Raw genomic sequence first — 22,192 nt, forward strand, 5'->3', positions numbered from 1 at the left:
AAGTATAAACTTGGAAATTTGTTCAGCCTCCATATCAGTTCTTCATAACTGATATAAAGAAGTAAAATGACTTGTCCCAGATAATACAGCTCATTAACTGTAAAGCCAGAACTAAAATCAAAGCCTTACAATTTCAATATTCTTTCTAAGGATCCAGTAGTACAATTCCCTCTTATCACATGTATGCATGACACGGAAGTTATAAAGTTCAAACTAAATTTCAAAATGGCATTGGTGAATACATTTCTGATACAATACTGTTATAGAAACATTTATCCCTGTACACAGTAGTGATTCTGATTCATACCTCAAAGTACTTTGTGCACAGTTATTACTGAGTTATGTGAAAATTTCGAGTTATTTCAAAACATGCTTTTGCATCCTCTCATATGGACTTTTGAACAAAGAAAATAGACCTTTAACACTGCCTGTGAAAGTAAAGAGCATGATAAGGAAGTGTTTATACTGGCATGGAGCCAGGATGAACTATTCGTTTTCAAGTTTTTGTTCCTGAGAGAAGACATGTCTTCTAACCTAATGAGCTTAGAAAAACACTGCTCTCTTCCTTCAACTGTAGACTTAAAATACTGTTACTACATTCCCTAGTGGAGTGTGTGTTTTTAGTCATGGGTAAAAAACAGTTTCTTATGTTTCTGGAATTGTTCAGGTTTTCAAGCAAATATTTCTATAAAGACATCACATTTTCAGATATTTTGTAAAAATAACTACAAACGTGCATGAGGGGACTGATGACAAGATGTTTTCCCTTAATGAACCACCATTAAATTTTCCATAAGAACCCCAAAATGGATCATAATGAATTCCCTGTTACAAATTCTCCTAGGACAAAGTAGCACAGTTTTAAAAGTGGGTTGCCAGGAAATGAAATCTGGCAGGGGATGGGGTAAGTGGGATCTAGAAGGAAGTGAGTTTAAACACTTTGCTTTTGCTCACTTGCTTGGATTTAAAGGCTGAAGCTACTGTACTTGAGTTAGGAAGGATCTGGGTTAGATATTTGCAAGCCCAGGCGGGAGGGCTGGGAGCGTGCAAATCTAGCAGCTGGAGTGTGTTGTGGTAGCTGCTTTCCTGTGCTAAGCTGATTTACTTGTTTAAGGTCTGACCTCATCATCCTGTCAGTATGGGTTCCCACCTACACTGTTAGCTGCAGCTTTCTGCTTCAGATGGAAAGCTAGAAGTATTCACAGTGTACCACAGACAGCGGGGGAGGGGAGAGCAAGAAAGACTGCTCTCGGCACTTGTGCTTTTGTTAGTCCTACAGAAGAGGCAGAGAAACAAGAGATAACAAAGGCTGTTTCCTTTCTGTGAGAGAAGGCTTTTGTCTTTCCTCCTGCAACGATGTCAGTGTCTGGCAAGAAAGAGTTTGATGTGAAACAGATCCTAAGGCTACGCTGGAGGTGGTTTAGTCATCCTTCTCAAGGTTCGCCCAACACTGGAAACTGCCTTCAGCAGGAAGGATATGAGCATAGAGGGACCCCGGTTCAGGGCAGGTTGAAGAACCACTCTCGGGACAGAAATGGACTGAAGAAAAGCAATAGTCCTGTCCACCACAACATACTGACACCATTGCCAGGATTGGCCCCTGCCCATCAAAGAGCCCTTCAGAATTGGCACTCACAAAACCTGATAGAACATCTTCGAGCAAATGAAGATACTCCTAAAGCAGTTCCAGAGGAGAATTTGTTCAAAGAAGCTTGTGAGAAACACTCACAAGATTTGGAGATGATGGCTGATGACAATACAGAAGATTCTACAGCAAGGTAGGAGTTTTCGAAAACGTAACAACAAAGTCATAGCTTAGGTTAACTTATCCTCTAAAACTCTCATTTAATGTTTAAATAAAAGTGTTATAATAATCTCTGAATTTGTATGCAGCCAATCAGGGTCTCCAAGTAACCCCCTCCTCTAAGTCTATAAAGGAAAATATTAATAATACATTCATTTTGATAATTAATGGGATATATGCTTTAGAGTTGTGAGTTTACTTTTCCTATTCCATTCCAATTCCATTAAGAATACTGTTTCGGTTCTAAAAGATGTTTATTATAATTGCTAATTTTCTGTATATATCCTCTATGGCTTGAATGTTCAAATAGTTATGATGTTTTGTACAAGTGTGATGAATTATGTAGAACTATTTCTGACTTTGTCAGGCCAACTCTGACAAAATAAAAGCTCTGACTGCTCAGCACATCCTGATCTATTCCTTAGTACATGGTTGCTATACTGACACTTGATAAATGTTATCTTTATGTGAGAGTACAGAACAGTTTCCTTTGGCATTTGAGATTTCTTTCAGGTTGTGTTAGTTTCATAGCCAGTTTTCAATTATGAAAATATTTTGCATAACGCAAGTAACGAAATGTTGCTTACAGCAGTGAGATCTTAAAGTAGGAAATGGGACATGTCAGGTGTTTCAGAATATTAAAATTGAATAAGAAGTGATAATAAAGTATAGTTTAAGTATAGCCCATAAAATATTTGACTTTATTTTTCTGTCCACCAGAATTATTTGAGTGGAAGTAAATTATATTCCCTCCTCTAATATTGTCTAACATAACTTAATCTAGTAGATCTTTACTTTTTTTTCTTTTTTCATTATCAGATTTTATTTCCCCAACATATTGTAGACACAATTAACGATTTTGGTAATTAATTAAAGTGTAAAAGAGCTACAGAAAAAGGTATTTTTGAAATGTCTTAAATTTTATATCAGTTCAACATGAATGTATGCTAACTTATTTAGAAATCTGGATATTTGGTATAGTGTGTCTCTACATAAGTTTAGAGGAGAAGGACTGGCAAATTTGCTTCTAGATATGTTTTTGCAATATATCTACCTGACAGTTCCTTGCTTCCATAATTTCAAAACATAATCAATAGAAAAAACAGCATAACAACATTATGGCAAAAGACAAAGCAACTGTGCAAAATGATACCTTTATACAAACTCAGTCTTTCTGTATGAAATGTAAATAATGAAATTATTTTTTGAAATGAATTTAAGTATAATAATAGATGGTGATACAGATGTCTTAAGAAATAAAATGTGTATATAAGAATTTTCCTAAATATTTTTGTGATTACTCCAGAAAATGCTATATAACTTTTGGGATTGCAGGTTGTATTTAGTACAAATACTTGGATTTCAGAGTAATATATAATCAATGCTTTAGATTCAGCAGGTTTTCAAATTATTTCCCCTCACCATGAACAACAATTTTAAAAACTGCTGAATTTAGAAGTTAATATTAAGCACATTTGACTCTGTTGTAGAGTAATTTAAATTATCCACTGTGACTTTCTGACAAAATTCTTTGAGGATCCCTAAACTGATTTTCCAGCATGAGAATGTATTTACAATAAATTAGTTGCTGAATGAAAATTCCAGATAAAATGTCAAATATAAAGTGTCACCAAGTAATATTTTTAAAATATATTTCTCTTTTTATGTTATTCTTGATAGTGTTCATGTTCTAAAACATTTTCTGTTAAATATCATATGGTTACAGTGGAAAGTTAATATTTTCTTAAAAGAAATACAGGAAGTGGTTTTATAGATGTGTCAAGGATATTTTAAGCAGGAGAGAAGGGGTAAATTGAGGACCTTATTAATTGAAATATGATGGTTTATTAATCTATCATTACCCATTCTGAATTGTTCCATCTTGGGTAAAGAGAGTTTGATAAGGAACTCTCTTTTGCCCCGTTTTTCTAATGCCTCTCTTTTTTCAACAAAATTGAGAAGCAGGAGGAAAAAATCCTGCGAAGTTGGCAGCAACCTGTTATTCCCCTCAATAGAACTCTTGTGGTTAAAAACAAACAAACAAACAAACAAACAAAAACGGCAGTCAGTGTGGAGAACACGAGAAGGGCTCTAACACTTGGGGCAAAATAAAGGTCTTTAAGCCATACTGCTTCCTACAAATATTGCAGGGCATTAATAGAGAATGGACTAAATTACTAACATGTAATATAGTTGAATAAACTACCATTATTACTAAAACAGATAATAAAGTCAAGGTATTAAAGTTATATTAATATGTTTTTATGAGATTTAGAAACCCCAATACATTCCTGTGTAAGTGAAGTATAGTATGTACTTCATTTATGAGCAACTCTGTATCATGATCCCACACTGTGAGTATGCACATATCAGTATGCCTGTCATCAGAGACCTGGGCTCAGTTATCATTTTCTTTTTGTCCTAGTTATCTACTAACTCTGCATCTTTGCTTCCCAAAAATGACCTTGCTCAATGTCCTTTTTTTTCTTTATTTCATCCCTAGAATTCCAAAAATCAGAATATTTAAGTGTATTATGATTATGCCTTTATATTACAGAATATTTAGTTATAAGATTATATATCTATATATATATAGATATATATAGATATATATAGATATATATATTAACTGCTTATAAAGAGATGATTGCCTAAGTACCCAGGTGTATAAAGTGGTAAACTGCATTTGCCAAGACAAATGCGGTTATTTCCTCATTGCGCTTGAGAACATTGAATAAAATGCTGATGATCTGTGTATGGGCCTAGAACAACATGCCCCAGTGCAAAGCTGAAGATTCACAGGGGTGTTTAGTTTTAAGGAATTAGCAGGAATGGGGATAATACCCTCATACTACCTGTTGGGCCTTTTGGTTTTAGCATAAATTACTAATTGTATGATATATGATTTTGTATATCTTTGCCAGTATTGCACCATTAGACAAGACTCCAAATTCCCTCCATTTGAGACCTTTTCAATTTTCAAGTGAGCTTGCCTAGAAAAAAAAAGAGCAGCTGGCACTATATACTTTGATATCCCGAAGAAGGGGGGAATGGATGAATAAGACTTAGAATTAATTAATAATTCATTCCACAAATATTGAGCACCATTGGGTGTCAGGCACAGTTCTAGGTACTGGGGATGAAACAGGATCAAAACAGAGAACCTGTTTTCATAAAGTATACATTCTAATGGGGAGAGAGAGATAATAAAAATAAACCAAAATATAGTACTTAAATGGTGATAAGTAGTATGAAGAAATAATAATTAGAGGGAATAGAGTGAAAAAGGGATACTCCTTCAGATAGGGAAGGCCTTTCTGATGAGGTAACATTTGAGCACAGATCTAAATGAAGTGAAGCCATCTAAATGAAGAGGCAGCCATGAGGATGTCTGACTCAAAAATTCAAACAAATGAAAGGTTACTGCTGCTGTGCTACAGGGGAACCCCTAACCTCCATCCATATTTTTTCTATTCACATCAATGTCACATGTCCCCACACAGTCCATTGATAAAAGTTCTAAACACCCTTAACTAGTGAATTCAAAAGTATGTCCTGACTTGTTGTTTACTATAGTGACTTTAAGATCACATGCATATTCCATGGTCACAGAGGAGACTTTCCAGCCATCCTGTTAACCATGGTGCCATTTTGTCCTCTGAGGTTCTGGCTATTCAGCCAGCAGACCATATGCCTCATGTACAGTGGCCCCTGTGTCCTTTGTGAAAATGGACACATGATGGTGTATTTGTTTTCTTAACAAAACAATTCAGATAAGTCCAAATGTATTGTGCGTCTTCATCCACAACACAGATCCATCTGTGATATGGAATATGCTTGGGAAATATTTATGCATGAGAAATCTTAAATAATGAAGCTTATTGTAATATATTTTCTCATAAAGTAGGAAGTAAGGTACCTGGGTATTTACAGGGAGCACTTTCCAGGAAGACAGAACAGAAATTTCAAGAGCCCTGAGATGAGAGTGTGCTTGATATGTTTAAACACAAGGAGGCTAGTGCAGCTCGAGTAGGGTTTTCAAAGGGGAGAGTGGTAGCAGATGATTTTGGAAAGTGGTAGCAGATGATTTTGGAAAAGTAACAATAATAATACAACATTAAAAATAATAAGTACATTTTGTAGACCTTTACTATGTTCCAGGCACTAAATATTTTACATATATTTTCTCATGTTCCCAAGGAAGATTTTTGAATATAAATGTAACATTCACATCTTTCTCTGGGTATTATTTTGTTGGATATCTGTTGTTGTTGCTCATCTTCTTACAAGGCAAAAATAATGTGGTCTTCTAAAGTTCAGAACTAGGCCTGTGTTACTTAATTTTACACTGCATTATTCAGTAGAAACTGTTACTTCAAAGGAAAGAATAAGGAGCTAACTACAGTTTTATTGTTGTTTATAGAAAATTTAAGGTTAAATCCTTTTGTCAATGGGTTAAAATGTACCATATAAAACTACATAAGTTATTCAATTGCTTTACTAAATTTAGAATATTTTAACATATAATTTAAACTTAGTGAAATGATTCCTAACATTCCTAATTCCTAATGGAACTTATGTTGATTGATTTTAAATCCTTGCTACTCACAGCCTCTTTCCTGAGAGTGAGGTACCATGGTCCTCACAACTCACTCTTAACATTGCAGTATTGTATATATATTTAAGCTAACATTAATTAAAGTATATTTAATATTTGAGAAAATTTGGACTCCTTTCCATCTAGGCATCTGGCAATATGTTAGGGCCATGTTTCTTTAAGTATTATGATTAAGCACCTATAGTTATTTCTGATATTTGAAAGACAAAAATCATTTTTCTTCTGAATTTGGAAATATAAATAAAGAACTTAAAGTATGTGGTACTACTTAATATGTGACTTCAGAAGCAGCATATTACTTGCATTGACCTGTTACACATTGCTTAAACACTCAATCACTTAGTACTTTAAAGTTTATTTTTTAAACTTGTATATCTCCTTTCTGATTTTTGTAAGACATCTGCCCCTTAATACTAATCTTTTTGATTTATTTCCTATGACCTTATAAGTAAAAACTAGTTTCAATGTTATATATATGCACATATACATACATGCACATACATACACACATATGTATACATGTATATGTGTGTATGTATATATGTATATCAGTGTGAAATTCTTATATTTGAAGGAGATGAAAAACTAAAATTGAGGTGGAGGACTGGGGAACACTGGATCCTTAATAAAGAAACATAAGTCAATATTCTTCAAGATGAATCTGGAATATCTTGTGCCATAAAGTAGAAAGTCCTCAAAAAAGTAATCATGGGGGTATGTCAAAGGGACACAGGAGCCAACTGAAAAAGCTCCTAATGGCCAAAGCTGGAAAACTATTAGCAAACAAACAAAAAAAAAGTATTATAAACCTAAGTAAAAAATAAACATTTAATTCTGTATTGATATAAATCAATGATTAAAGACAGAAAAAACAAATCTCTGGTGCAGAAGAATTCCAAATAATTTATGTACATACTCTGTCCTCAAAGAGGTGGAGCTGAACACTGTACCTTAAGTGTGGGCTGCACATAGTGACTTCTTTTCAAAGAGTGAGTATACCATGGAAGCGTGGTGGGGGAAGAGTATATTTACAGAGGAGAAACCTGAAGAATACTCTCTCAGCCAGGTAATCAAGGCTAACATCAAAACTGCTCTGTAGTGTTGACAGTATATATACTTGGTATGGTGTGATGAGAATGGCACTTTATTTCTGTCTTCTACCTCCATAAAACCCATCGCCCCCATGCCAATCTAATCATGAGAAAACCATCAGACAAATCCAAATAGGAGGACATTTTTCAAAATGTCTGGTGTTTAATCTTCAAGCTGTAAATGTCATCAAAAACAATGAAAATCTTAGAAACTCTCACAACCAAGAAGTGCCTAAGAAGACATGATGAATAAATGCGATATGGAAAAGAAAAAGGACTTTAGGTAAAGACTGAGGACATCTGAATAAAGAATGGATTTAATTAATAATGATGTATCAAAATTGGTCAATTAATGGTAACAAATGTGCCAGACTAGTATAAGATATTGATAATAGGGGAAATTGGATGTGGGGTTTAGAGGAAATCCCTATACTATCATTATACTATCACAATTTTTCTTTAAAAATATACAATATTTTATCAAAGGCTATCTTAGTAAATAGATTTAGTAAATCAATACTAGAAGACCACCCAATTTTAAGAATTGAGTACATGTTGTTATTTGTTAGTTTTGCTTATTTTTGTTCTTTGGCAACTGAATAGAAGGATACCAAATCAAAATCAGTGGGCTGTTACCTCCTCCATGCAAAAATCTTATACATTAGCAACAAGATTTTATCCTAAGGGCAATCTTAGGGAAACCAGTTAAAGTTCTGTTAACAACTAAAAACTACATGCAATTTCAATTCCTATCCCCATGATATTGATTCTATAATTTGGTTTGGACCGACTTTTAAGGGCATAGCAATTAATAATGTCATAGTTGGGTATAAATAAACTCATTTTTATTTAATCACTCCAGAACACTGTGGTTACTAATGAAGTGGTATATATTTATTGGAGCTTTCAAATGAAAATATGGCCTGCCACTTTTTTTCTATTTCTTCATATTACTGTCTGTGGTTTATCTCTTAGGACGAAAACAATGGCACATATAAAATGAACTTCTTTATATAAAAATCTTTATTACTCCATGCTAAAATGAAAAATTCAGCCATTGAGTATATTTTATTCGTGGTGATTCCATTCCATTAAGATTAAAATTTCACTAAAGAGATTGGAAAATGTGTATCCCAGTGGTTGAGAAATAAGATTTTGTAAATAGACTTAAAAAGAACTATCTAAGAAAATGTAACTAAAAGTGAGAAAATCAAAACCAAATAGTTTTCATTATCTGATGTTTTAGGATAGAAAAAGTATTACTGAAATTTTATTCAACATAAGGTTTTACTCTGAAAACACTGTAAAATAATTATTTCCCAAATCAATATATAGATATAATGCTAACATATCACTAGCATTTGCACTGGAGGAGAGCAATACCAGCAATCATGTTTATTGAAACTATCAAAAGTTAATGCTTTTTTACTCCTGGTTAACTTTTCTTAGCAAGTTACTGTTAGTCAAAGTGGCTTGTCCTTTTCATGCTTTAAAATGCTATTGTACAGAATGTAGACGTGTTGCCCTTCTTACACACTGTGTATTGCTATTGCTTCTTCAGGAGCTATACTATACACCTTGCAAGTGTTTTCGGCAGGTCTTTAACATGTGATTGGTTCTTGGTCATTCCACTTTCAACTCACTCAATAGAAGTGAACTGTTGAGTCTTTTGTCCACACTTTCCCTGTATAACTAGATTGCTTCAACACAGTGACATTCAGATGTCCTTTTTTGGCTAATGTTGATTACATTGTCTATAACAATACTAATAAACAATTGCATGTGTAACAGACTGTCACATAACACTTTAGGCAGCTCTTTAATTTAGTCTGAATTCTGTTGTAACATTCAACGAGCCAATTGCTTAAATAAGATGTTGATATTCATTTGTTTCTGCCATTCAACAAGTGTTTATTGAATCCCAATTGTATGCATTTTGTTTTCTTAGGCACTTTAAAGATGAAAGATAAATAATAGATGTTGATTCCCACTTGAGACTTAAAATACTGTTGGGGAGATAAGGTGCATCCACTTGCAATGTTTATGACAATAAAAAAATACTGCATTGGAAAAACAGTTTAAGTTGCTTAGTCATTGAAACTGCTAGGCATTCAAAGACAAGAAATAATTCTTCTGACCAGAGCAATCTTAGAATGCTTCATGGAGGAGCATGATTTGAGATCAATCTTAAGGATGGATAGCGTTTTGATACAGATAGGGGGAAGAATGAATTCTAGGTAGGAGGACAAATACAGTACCTTGAAAAAGGCACTGAAACATAGAAATTAAAGGTGTGCTTAAATGGAAGATTTCAGTTTGACTGAAGTGAATGATATACATTGGAGAATAGTACAAAGTTAAGCAAGAAAGGAAGGTCAGGCATAGATTATGGAAGATCTTAAAAGACAGATAAGGACTATCTGGACTTTATCTTAGAGGTCTGGGTTTTTTAACCTCCAAGAATTTATTAAAATATTTTGTGTCTATGGGCTTCCCTGGTGGCGCGGTGGTTGAGAGGCCACCTGCCGATGAAGGGGACACGGGTTCGTGCCCTGGTCCGGGAAGATCCCACATGCTGCAGAGCGGCTGGGCCCATGAGCCATGGCCACTGAGCCTGCGTGTCCGGAGCCTGGGCTCCACAACGGGAGAGGCCACAACAGTGAGAGGCCCGTGTACCAAAAAAAAAAAAAAAAAAAAAAAAAAAAATTGTGTCTGTCAATAATTTTAGGGAGAAGTTCCACTTGCTTTCCTCAGATTCTCCAACATTCCATTACACAAGAAAAACAAAGTAATAAATGGTAGCAAAGAAAGCATGTTAATAGATATAATGCTTTAAGGGAAAAAATGTGGTGAGAAAAAATAGAAAATATAGGACTTGACATGTGGAATATCCATTTAGGATGTTTAGATTTTAAAAAGTATGAGTGTTTTTTTTTTTTTTTTTAGGTCATGGTCTAGTTGAATGGGATTCCAGGACTCTGAACAGTTCACTAAACATATGAATAAGTGATTTTTAATTTTCAAAAATATCTTTTTAGCTTTATTTTTATTGTGGCAAGAACACTTAAATTGAGTTCTATCCTCTCAACAAAATTTTAAGTACACAATAGAGTATAGACACAAAGTTGTAGAGCAGATCTCTAGAACCTATTCAAGTTGTATAATTGAAACTCCATCCATTCAACAACTCTCCATTTCCCACTCACCCCCAGTCCCCAGAAACCACAATTCTACTCTCTGTTTTTATGAATTGGATTATTTTATGTACTTTATATAAATGAAATAATACAGCTTTTGTCCTTCTGTGACTGGATTATTTCACTTAGCATGATGTTCTCCAGGTTCACCGATGTTGTTGTATAAAGGCAGGATTTCTGTAAGGTGAATAATACTCTATTGTATGTATATACCACATTGTCTTTATGCATCCATCTGTTAATGGAAACTTAGGCTGTTTCTGTGTCTTGGATATTGTGACTAATGATGCAATGAACATGGCAGTGAAAATATCTCCTCAAGAAACTGATTTCATTTTTTTTTTAAGATATATACCCAGAAGTGTGATTGCTGAATCCTGTGGTAGTTCCATTTTTAATTTTTGGTGGATGTTCCAAACTGATTTCCTTCACAGTGGCACCATTTTACATTCCCATCAACATTGTACAAAGGTTCTGATTTCTCCACATCCTCGCCAACACTTGTTGTCATTTTTTTTTTGTAGTTGTTGTTGTGCTTATAATAGTGTTTTTAACAGATTTGAGATGATATCTCACTGTGGGTTTGATTTGTATTTCCCTGATGATTAGTGATGTTGAGCACCTTTTTGTATACCTGTTGGCCATTTGTATGTCTTCTTTGAAGAAATGTCTATTTCTTTGCCCATTTTTAAATCAGATTATTTGTTTCTTTGCTATTGAATCGTGTGAGCCCCTTACATATTTTAGATATTAATCCTTATCTGATAGATGATTTATAAATATTTTTTTTCCATTCCATATGTTGCCTTTTGTGTATTGATTGTTTCCTTTGCTATTTTATGTACTTTTAGTTTGATGTATTCCCATGAGTCTATTTTCATTTTTGTTGCTTGTGCTTTGGTATTATATCCAATAAATTATTGCCAAGACCAATGTCTTGAAGCTTTTTCCCCGTGTTTTCTGCTAGGAATTTTATGGTTTCAGGTTTGCATTAAAATCTTTAATCCATTGTGAGTTGATTTTTGTATATGCCATAAGGTCCAATTTCATTATTCCTAAGTATTTTATTCTTCTTGACACTTCTGTAAATGGAAGAGGTTTCTTAATTTCCTTTTTAGGTAGGTCGTTGTTGGTGTAGAAACAGAAAGGACTTTAAATGTTGATTTTGTATCCTGCAACTTTACTGAATTTGTTGATTAGTTCTACCAACTTTTTTGAGGAGTCTTTAGGGTTATCTACATAAAAGAGCATGTCGTCTGCAAACACAGATAATTTTTCTTCATCCCTTCTGATTGGGATAACTTTTATTTCTTTTTCTTCATAAATGCTCTGGCTAGGACTTCCAGTATTATGTTGGTTGTAATAGTGTGTGGGAGGCAGATCATTTTCAGAGATGTTAGTTTAATGAGCTATACCTGGGGCAATTCTCTTTCTTGTTAGTGCAAATAGGACCTTGGACTTCACTGTGCCCAAGAATCATCTGGGGAGCTTGTTAAAAATGTAGTTACTCAGTATCCACTACCAGAGAATTTAACTTATTAGTTTTGAGGTGAGATTTTGGAATCTGAATTTTCAACAAACTTCTGAACCAAACTTTAAAAAACACTTTGTCAGCTCTTGCAAGCCTAATTTGCCAGGATTCCTATAGGATCCCAATACTTGATATATTTGTAAACATGCAATAAATAAAGGCCTCATATAAAGTATAATAGGTTATAAAGCATAATAATTGATTCTACTTTATATACAGAATTGTAGATACACTTGAATCTATGATTTACATTAAGTTCTCAAATATTGACCAAGAAAATCGTTTAAAAATAGTCAGCAGCATTAATTTAGCCTTTCATTCTTCTGTGTGTAATGAACTTTATTAAGTTCTGTGAAAGGATGACAAAGGAATAAAAACATATATCCTACCCTTATGGACTTTCCAGTTGGAATGGAAAAACACACCCTCGCAATAAAAGTTTTAAAAGCAGTTACAAGGTAGCAACTCAGTTCAGATCTCCTAGTGTTTAATATAGAAGCTACCCAGGATAATTAAGATGGAAGTAGGGTTAATGACTCAAGACGTGTTGAAATGCAAACATAGAAAGTTTAATCCAAGAATAGCAACAAATTTCAACCACATGGAAATTTTTTATTATTGTTAATTTTTCAACTCAGAAACAAAATAACCAATGACACTTTACCATCATTGTCATCCCTCAACTCTCAGGTGAGGTATTTTGAAGGTTGGACAACGATTACTAATATAATGCTATATATACTATAGATACCTATTGAAAATACTGATTATATATTGGTAAACTGCCTGCAGACCTGTCTTCCCCCCTCAGTTCTCATAATTAATTTGCTGTTCTTCTCTTACTTTCTCCTTACTTTTCTTTAGTAATTGAGAGTTGCTCTCTTCACCTTCTATGTTTTCTTTGTTCTCCATATGAGGTAATACATTCAAAGTACATAAGTATAAAATTGTAACCCACCCCCCCAAAAAAAACAGTAAAAAGGAAAAATTGTTTTTGTCATTCTAAGTGAGCTAGAAAATGAGATGAAAAATTAAGCCTTTCTCTACAAATTATGAATCTGATTAAGATAATTAATATGTTAAGTAATCACCTTCCAGAAGCATTTGGCTGATCTAAATAACTTGTCTTGCTTAAGGATAAAGCAAGTTTGATAGCAATTAGCATACATCTTACTAATGTATCAAGATCGAGATGATTTTTATTTCTATATTAAAGAAATAAAAGTACATACATTTGAACTTGCCACATGTGATCAAAGCAAGTATATATGCTATAATTATTTTCATAACTACTATATATATGAAGAAAAAGTAAATTTATGCTCTGAATTTTTTATCCCTTTTCATTTGACTGAAGTTTATAAAAATTGCACATTTACAAATATCTTAGGATTTTGGTTAGAAAGGACCTTTAAAGAAATGGACAGGTGTGGGAAAAGCTTAAAACATAAAATGACTATAGCTAATTAGTGGCAAAGCTGTAACTATAAGCCAAATTTCCTAACTCCTGGACTTTAACCATGCTCTTCTCTTAATAACATATTCAGCTACTTCCTTTTGATAAATTTATGAGTGTGCAATCATCATTATAACTGATGTCTAAAAGTGCCTATGTTAGCCTGTTTACAGAATTTCTTACAAGTAAATACATGAAATAATTTTTACACTTCACATGAGATAACTGTCACATAAAACACATAAACTAGGACATTTTACATACTTTTTTTACCATAAAATATAGTTAAATCATCTTGTTCATTCTACTGTTTGCAGAAAATATCTAAAATACTCAGTGATTTTTGAGAATAGATGTTTTGCTTTGTAAATTGTCTGTCACCACACAGGGGCTTCTCCATACATTCAGGAGTTCAAGAACAACACAAAGACTGTCTCTGGTCAAGGAATCATCTACTCTTTTGGGTTCTGCCCATTAGTAGTATGGGTAATCAAGAACTGAATGAGATCATATTTAAGCTGTTATTCTAAGTAGATCAATGTTACAAGTTATTCAAAGATGAGGAGGTAATTCAAATAACACTGACAGTTTCTCTGTAAGCTAACCAACAAATATACTAAAACAATTAGGTCCTATTCTCTAATTTTCTCTCAGCAATATAAAACTGGTGATAAATATATCTATGTAGAACATTTAAGATAACTTTTAGTTATCCAGCAACTTTTTCTTCTTAAAGCCCCAAAAGTCTTAAAATCCCCTTTCTTCCATCTAGATAATTTAGTTAGTCTTCTGTTGACAGCTATATAACTAGTAAGGGTCTGACTATAACAGATTTTTTTTTTTTACTTTTGTGTTGAAAGAGGCTTGTAAAAATAAATGGATAAAACTGCTGGTGGTACTCAAAGTTCTTTGCCATTAAAATGAGAAGAAAAGGGGCTTCCCTGGTGGCGCAGTGGTTAAGAGTCTGTCTGCCGATGCAGGGGACACAGGTTCATGCCCTGGTTTTGGAAGGTCCCACATGCCACGTAGCGGCTGGACCAGTGAGCCATGGCCACTGAGCCTGCACGTCCGGAGCCTGTGCTCCACAACGGGAGAGGCCACAACAGTGAGAAGCCCATGTACCACAAAAAAAAAAAAAAAAAGGAAAAAAATACTGGCAAAAACATGAAAATTCATGAAACATCTGTTATTGCTTCCAGTCAAGCTTAAATAATAGTTATTTCCCCTTGCATAAAATTATTTCTTTTTATCCTTCCAGCATAGCATAGATTTTTACAGTTGCATGAGAATTCTAGTCATTATTTAGCTAAAACATCAATCTGCCAAAAAGTGTGGAAAAGGCTTATGTGGGTGATATACTTGGCAAAATTAATAAGTAGTGTTTCATTGTCTTTCATTTTGAATGAATAAACTGATAGTCTTTCTAAGGTTCTATTAAAGTAAAACAGTAGAGGATAGCTAATTAAGTCATTCATAAATAGCATGATCATCACATACTGTTAAAATATAATTTAAAGTTATTTGCATTTGTATTTTTTTAATTTTGCACTAAATCACATATATTAATTTACAGGTAAATAGAAACAGAATTTCTTTTGTTTGTTGAATGATGATTGCTTAATTCTGAAAAATGTATCTAAGAAGCACTTATAAGCTAATGGACTATTAAGCATTTTTAATGATTAAACCATTTGCATCTTTAGTATTTTTAAGGTTTTTCTTATTTTTTACTGATGTATGCAGTACCATTAGTGAAATACAATGAAGGCTTTAAATCACAGGATACATGAAATGGTTTATTAATAGTAGTGAGAATGGTATACACTGTGACATCAGAACACACTCTATTGAATTCAAGCCTGTTATTTAATTTTGTTGATTTGTAAATTATCTTTGTGTTGAGAAACATCTTAATCACTCATCTATGCTACCATTGTTACAGTGCTATTTCCCAGAAGGCTTGCTTTGACATTTGTGTGTAATCAAAAGAAATAAAACTCATTATATCTAATACAATAATATCTCTTCTCCTCTGTACCTCCATCACCCTAGAAAGAAGAATGGCTCTTGAATTTATAATAAGTGTTCAGATCACTAAGACAGCCATTAAGGTCAAGGTCATACCTACACTGCTGAAAGATAATCAAGTGAATATGTATGTAAAAGAGTAAACTAAAGATTTCTAGACATTTTCCCAGCTTTTTTGCTTTAGCTGATATGTTGAAACCAAGAGATCAATGACTTGGTGCAAGTTGTCCTTTAAAAACACATCTCTTTGACTACGTCAAGAAGATGTAAAAAAAGAGATAATTTTTGTTTATAATATTAATTTGAATTCTAAATAATATGTTCTCAAATGATTTTATTTTTTATATTTTTATATTTTATTTTAGTTTTCTAGTTTTTCAACTTTAAATGGAAATTCTGGAATGACTCTGTGACTTTCAGCTCAGAGGTCCCAAAATAGTATCCAAGCTACACACACACACACACACACAAAATCTCTCTCTCTCACACACACACACACACACACACACTTCCTAGAAAAGATCAAGTTTTCAAAAACCATGCCCTCTTCTCAAGGTACAATTAAATAAATATGATTAGTTTTACTCATGAAATGCTTAAATAAATCTTCACTAGCTTCAATATCATGCATGACCTTCAGATTTTACTCAAGTATTTTTTTAAAAATTGTTCAATATCTATTTAATTATTTTTGTCAATAGCTATAAGTTCATTCTTCTCATTTAATGGAAACTAAGAGCACATGGTCAGAAAAGTGGGGACATGGGGAACTTTTATAATTATTTGGTTCTTATAATTAATTCAGGTATTCTAAGAAGGGACTACAGAGTGCTACAGAAGTCAACATGAATTAGGAGATTCTAATTTGAGCCTCAAACATGTTCTGGGGGATTATGTCAGGGTTGCATCAGGAACCAACCATGTCAAAATATCATGCCTAAATAACTGGGTATGACCCATGAGTATTATTGATATTTATTTCTGGAAACTACTATATCCCACTAAAGGTTTCTTGGTATGGTAACTTAATTGGCAGAGCAAAAACATAAGTTAAAGTGACAGAATTGGCATTGAAAAAAAGTGACAATTAAACTTTTGGAGGACTATTACTATAGTTAGAACATTTAACTAAAAGAGAAAATGATTTTTAGAAAATTTTACTTAGTAAATTCTACTCATACTGATCACCTTGGTTATTAATAATCTGAACTCAATTTATTTTATTTCTTTAGATGTTTATTTTGTGGACACTTTCCAGAGTCTCAGGGTGAAATAGAAGGGAAAGCCTTAAATTCTGCCACAGTATATCACTCATGCGGTTTTGAGTATGAGCTTCACCTAGCTCTACATCCTTCATCTTCATTCGTTTGTCTTTCTCTTCTTAAATTACAAGGAGTTATGTGAGAAAACTTGGAAAGAAGAGAGGTAACACTACGGATCCCAAAGTTGCACCTAATCTTGTATTTGAGTTGCTTCTCTTGCTGGACATTGTTTCCCAAACCTTTGACATTCTCAGGTTTCATTAAAGAGCAGAGACTCTTTAAGTACTAAGATAAAACAAATCACACGAGATGTTCATTTTACTTCCCTATTTTATAAATAATTATGCTAAAATATGCATTAACATTTAAGAAGAGAGTACTGCACAGTAAATACAAGAATTTGTCATTTTTATGAGATTAGACAATTCAAAAAGGACCAAGAGTTTGTAGGATATATTTTGCATATCATATATGCGGTATAATATACAGTATATATATATATATATATATATATATATGTGTGTGTGTGTGTGTGTGTGTGTGTGTGTGTGTATACATATACATATACATATATATGTATATTCAAATATTCTTAGAACTGTTAAAAGTTTCAGTCATTTTTGGTTTAGACTGTTTTCATGCTGGTTTCTCTGGAATCACCTATTGAGAACTTATCATTATTCAGTATCTGCTGCATTAAATAGAAGGTAATAAGGAGGACATAAAACTATTTTTTCTCAATTAAAACTTTTGTCATAATTTTTATTTAAAAATAAATTTCTCCCCAGTATTTCTAGTTCCCTTTATGTCTCCTGCCTATCTGAAAAGTAGCTTGCTCCCTTCTGCTAAAACATCATATTCATGGCAATTTATGTTTTGCTTGAAGTGTCTCTTTTTTACACTCAATTATTTTTTTTACAACTTTATTGGAGTATAATTGCTTCACAATGGTGTACTAGTCTCTGCTTTATAACAAAGTGAATCAGTTATACATGAACATGTGTTCCTATATCCCTTCCCTCTTGCGTCTCCCCCCCTCCCACCCTCCCTATCCCATCCTTCCAGGTAGTCACAAAGCAGCGAGCTGATCTCCCTGTGCTATGTGGTTGCTTCCCACTAGCTATCTACCTTAAGTTTGGTAGAGTATATATGTCCATGTCTCCCTCTCACTTTGTCACAGCTTACCCTTCCCCCTCCCATATCCTCAAGTCCATTCTCAAGTAGGTCTGTGTCTTTATTCCTGTTTTAAACCTAGGTTCTTCATGACAATTTTTCCCCCTAAATCCCATATATATGTGTTAGCATATGGTATTTGTCTTTCTCTTTCTGACTTACTTCACTCTGTATGACAGACTCTAGGTCTATCCACCTCATTACAAATAGCTCAATTTTTTTTTAATGGCTGAGTAATATTCCATTGTATATATGTGCCACATCTTCTTTATCCATTCATCTGTCGATGGACACTTAGGTTGCTTCCACGTCCTGGCTATTGTAAATAGAACTGCAATGAACATTTTGGTACATGACTCTTTTTGAATTATGGTTTTCTCAGGGTATATGCCCAGTTGTGGGATTGCTGGGTCATATGGTAGTTCTCTTTGTAGTTTTTAAAGGAACCTCCATACTTTTCTCCATAGTGGCTCTTCCAATTCACATTCCCACCATCAGTGCAAGAGTGTTCCCTTTTCTCCACACCCTCTACAACATTTATTGTTTCTAGGTTTTTAGATGATGGCCATTCTGACTGGTGTGAGATATCTCACTGTACTTTTAGATTTGTATTTCTTTAATGATTAATTATGTTGAGCAGTTTTTTCATGTGTTTGTTGGCAGTCTGTATATCTTCTTTGGAGAAATGTCTATTTAGGTCTTCTGCCCATTTTTGGATTGGGTTGTTTGGTTTTTTTTTGCTATTGAGCTGCATGAGCTGTTTATAAATTTTGCAGATTAATCCTTTGTCAGTTGCTTCATTTGCAAATATTTTCTCACATTCTGAGGGTTGTCTTTTTGTCTGCTTTATGGTTTCCTTTGCTTTGAAAGAGGTTTGAAGTTTCATTAGGTCACATTTGGGTTTTTTTTGTTTGTTTTTATTTCCATTTCTCTAGGAGGTGGGTCAAAAAGGAACTTGCTGTGATTTATGTCATAGAGTGTTCTGCCTATGTTTTCCTCTAAGAGTTTGATAGTTTCTGGCCTTACATTTAGGTCTTTAATCCATTTTGAGCTTACTTTTGTGTATGGGGTTAGGGAGTGATCTAATCTCCTACTTTTACATGTATCTGTCCAGTTTTCCCAGCAACACTTATTGAAGAGGCTGTCCTTTCTCCACTGTATATTCCTGCCTCCTTTATCAAAGATATGTTGACCATATGTTCGTGAGTTTATCTCTGGACTTTCTATCCTGTTCCATTGATCTATCTTTCTGTTTTTGTGCCAGTACCATACTGTCTTGATTACAGTAGCTTTGTAGTATAGTCTGAAGTCAGGGTGCCTGATTCCTCCAGCTCCGTTTTTTGGTCTCAAGACTGCTTTGTCTATTCGGGTTCTTTTGTGTTTCCAAATAAATTGTTTATTTTTTTGTTCTACTTCTGTGAAAAATGACAATGGTAGTTTGATAGGGATTGCATTGAATCTGTAGATTGCTTTGGGTAGTAGAGTCATTTTCACAATATTGATTCTTCCAATCCAGGAATATGGTATATCTCTCCATCTACTTGTATCATCTTTAATTTCTTTTACCGGTGTCATAATTTTCTGCATACAGGTCTTTTGTCTCCTTAGGTAGGTTTATTCCTAGATATTTTATTCTTTTTGTTGCAATGGTAAATGGGAATGTCTTCTTGATTTCACTTTCAGATTTTTCATCATTAGTGTACAGGAATGCCAGAGATTTCTGTGCATTATTTTTGTATCCTGCTACTTTACCAAATTCATTGATTAGCTCTAGTAGTTTTCTGGTAGCATCTTTAGGATTCTCTATGTATAGTATCATGTCATCTGCAAACAGTGACAGCTTTACTTCTTCTTTTCCAATTTGGATTCCTTTTATTTCCTTTTCTTCTCTGATTGCTGTGCCTAAAACTTCCAAAGCTATGGTGAATAAGAGTGGTGAGAGTGGGCAGACCTGTCTTGTTCCTCATCTTTGTGGAAATGGTTTCAGTTTTTCACCATTGAGGATGATGTTGGCTGTTGGTTTGTCATATATGGCCTTAATTATGTTGAGGAAAGTTCCCTCTATGCTTACTTTCTGCAGGGTTTTTATCATAAATGGGTGTTGAATTTTGTCAAAAGCTTTCTCTGCATCTATTGAGATGATCATATGTTTTTTCTTCTTCAGTTTGTTAATATGGTGTATCACATTGATTGATTTGCGTATATTGAAGAATCCTTGCATTCCTGTAATAAACCCCACTTGATCATGGTATATGATCCTTTTAATGTGCTATTGGATTCTGTTTGCTAGTATTTTGTTGAGTTTTTTTGCACCTATGTTCATCAGTGATATTGGCCTGTAGTTTTTTTTTCTTTGTGAAATCCTTGCCTGGTTTTGGTGTCAAGGTGATTGTGGCCTCGTAGAATAAGTTTGGGAGTGTTTCTCCCTCTGCTATATTTTGGAAGAGTTTGAGAAAGATAGGTGTTAGCTCTTCTCTAAATGTTTGATAGAATTCGCCTGTGAAGCCATCTGGTCCTGGGCTTTTGTTTGTTGGAAGATTTTTAATCACAGTTTCAATTTCAGTTCTTGTGATTGGTCTCTTCATATTTTCTATTTCTTCCTGATTCAGTCTTGGCACGTTGTGCATTTCTAAGAATTTGTCCATTTCTTCCAGTTTGTCCATTTTATTGGCATAGAGTTCCTTGTAGTAATCTCTCATTGTCTTTTGTATTTCTTCATACACTCAATGATTTTTTTTCTGGGATTCAGCAGTACTAAATGCCCTGTGTTTATGATTTTTTCATAATTTGCCATTTCTCTACAAAACATCTAAAATAATATGCAATTATAAAATATATACCTAGTTGATTTTCAAAGTGAACTGTAACTGAAAATCACCAATGTAAATTTGCAAATATTAGTTTCTTTAATCAATATCTATGAATTTTAAGCAGGCATAATTGAAAGGTCAGACCTGAGCTTGTACATAATAATACTCTCTCGCTGCTGTGCCAAATGCAAACCAATTTTCCTCCTGTCTCTTGATATTCTCTATGCTGCTGCCTGAAAACATAGAGAATAATTGTTAATTGTTATGGACAGCAGACAAAGTGTGACTTTGTAGTTTATTGTTTGTTCTCCTTAGAAGAATCATTATTTTCGTAGTCTGCCACAGTTTTTATTTGACTTGCTCAAAATATCAGGCATCTCTTTTTTGTAAAACCAATAGAAATGAATAAGCACACTAACAAAATGGCTAATATGGTGAAGAAAATGTTAATTGTTATGAGCAATGGAATTTATCTTCAACTCATGCTAACAAACCTACAAAGCTCATTGTTTTATTAAAAAAATATATATGGCTCCATAACCAACCCAAGTTTGCTTGTGTCTAGGGACATTTTCCTTTCACATCCTATATAGAAAAGCATGATCAGATTCACCTTGGAGTTAAAGTATCAAAATTCAAAGGCTAGCTCTGAAACTTTTTTGTGTTATGACCTCAAGTAAATTATTTAACCTCTCAGTTTCTCTTTGTTTTTAAAATGAGGAAAGTATATGCACCTATTTCATATGGTTGTGTGGAAGATTAATTGAGGCAATAAATATAAAGTCATTAAACAGTGTCTTACATATAAGTATTCAATTAATGTTAACATTATCATTTTACATTTTGAACAATTTTCATCATGCCTCATTCATCTTATGTTATAATGCTAATTGTTAAGCATACTATAGTTTCTTATAGGTGATAGAAACTGCCTCCTAATTATTTAGCCATTGCTTAATCATTCACTTAATTATTTTATAATAGGAATAAAAAGTCATTGCTATTTTACCAATTTTTTCATTTAATTTCTCATTTGAGGAGATTTCCACATATAATCTAGTCAATTACAAACATCCTTCTCGCATTCACTAAAGTGGATATCTGGAATGGTAAGGTTTAGCAGGTAACATTATCTAGTAATCCAAGCAGTGGATGGAATTAAAGACATTAAAAATACACTTTAATGCATCATTGTGTTATTTGGATTGTGATAAAATCAAAC

The 22,192-nt window shown here is 33.5% G+C and overlaps 1 protein-coding gene across 3 annotated transcripts in view; it reads left to right on the plus strand.

Moving 5' to 3' along the window:
• Nucleotides 1-1,227: 1,227 nt before the first annotated feature.
• Nucleotides 1,228-22,192, plus strand: part of KLHL4 (kelch like family member 4) — a 121,852-nt gene continuing 100,887 nt past the window's right edge. For all 3 annotated transcript variants that reach the window (XM_082609652.1, XM_082609653.1, XM_082609654.1), the window contains exon 1: nucleotides 1,228-1,778. In XM_082609652.1, the coding sequence (XP_082465778.1) occupies nucleotides 1,357-1,778 (422 nt within the window). In that variant the 5' untranslated portion in view covers nucleotides 1,228-1,356. The remainder of the gene's footprint in view (nucleotides 1,779-22,192) is intronic.

Source organism: Mesoplodon mirus (assembly GCF_964341445.2).
Source record: "Mesoplodon mirus genome assembly, chromosome: X".
In the NCBI taxonomy this organism is placed as follows: Eukaryota; Metazoa; Chordata; class Mammalia; order Artiodactyla; family Ziphiidae; genus Mesoplodon; species Mesoplodon mirus.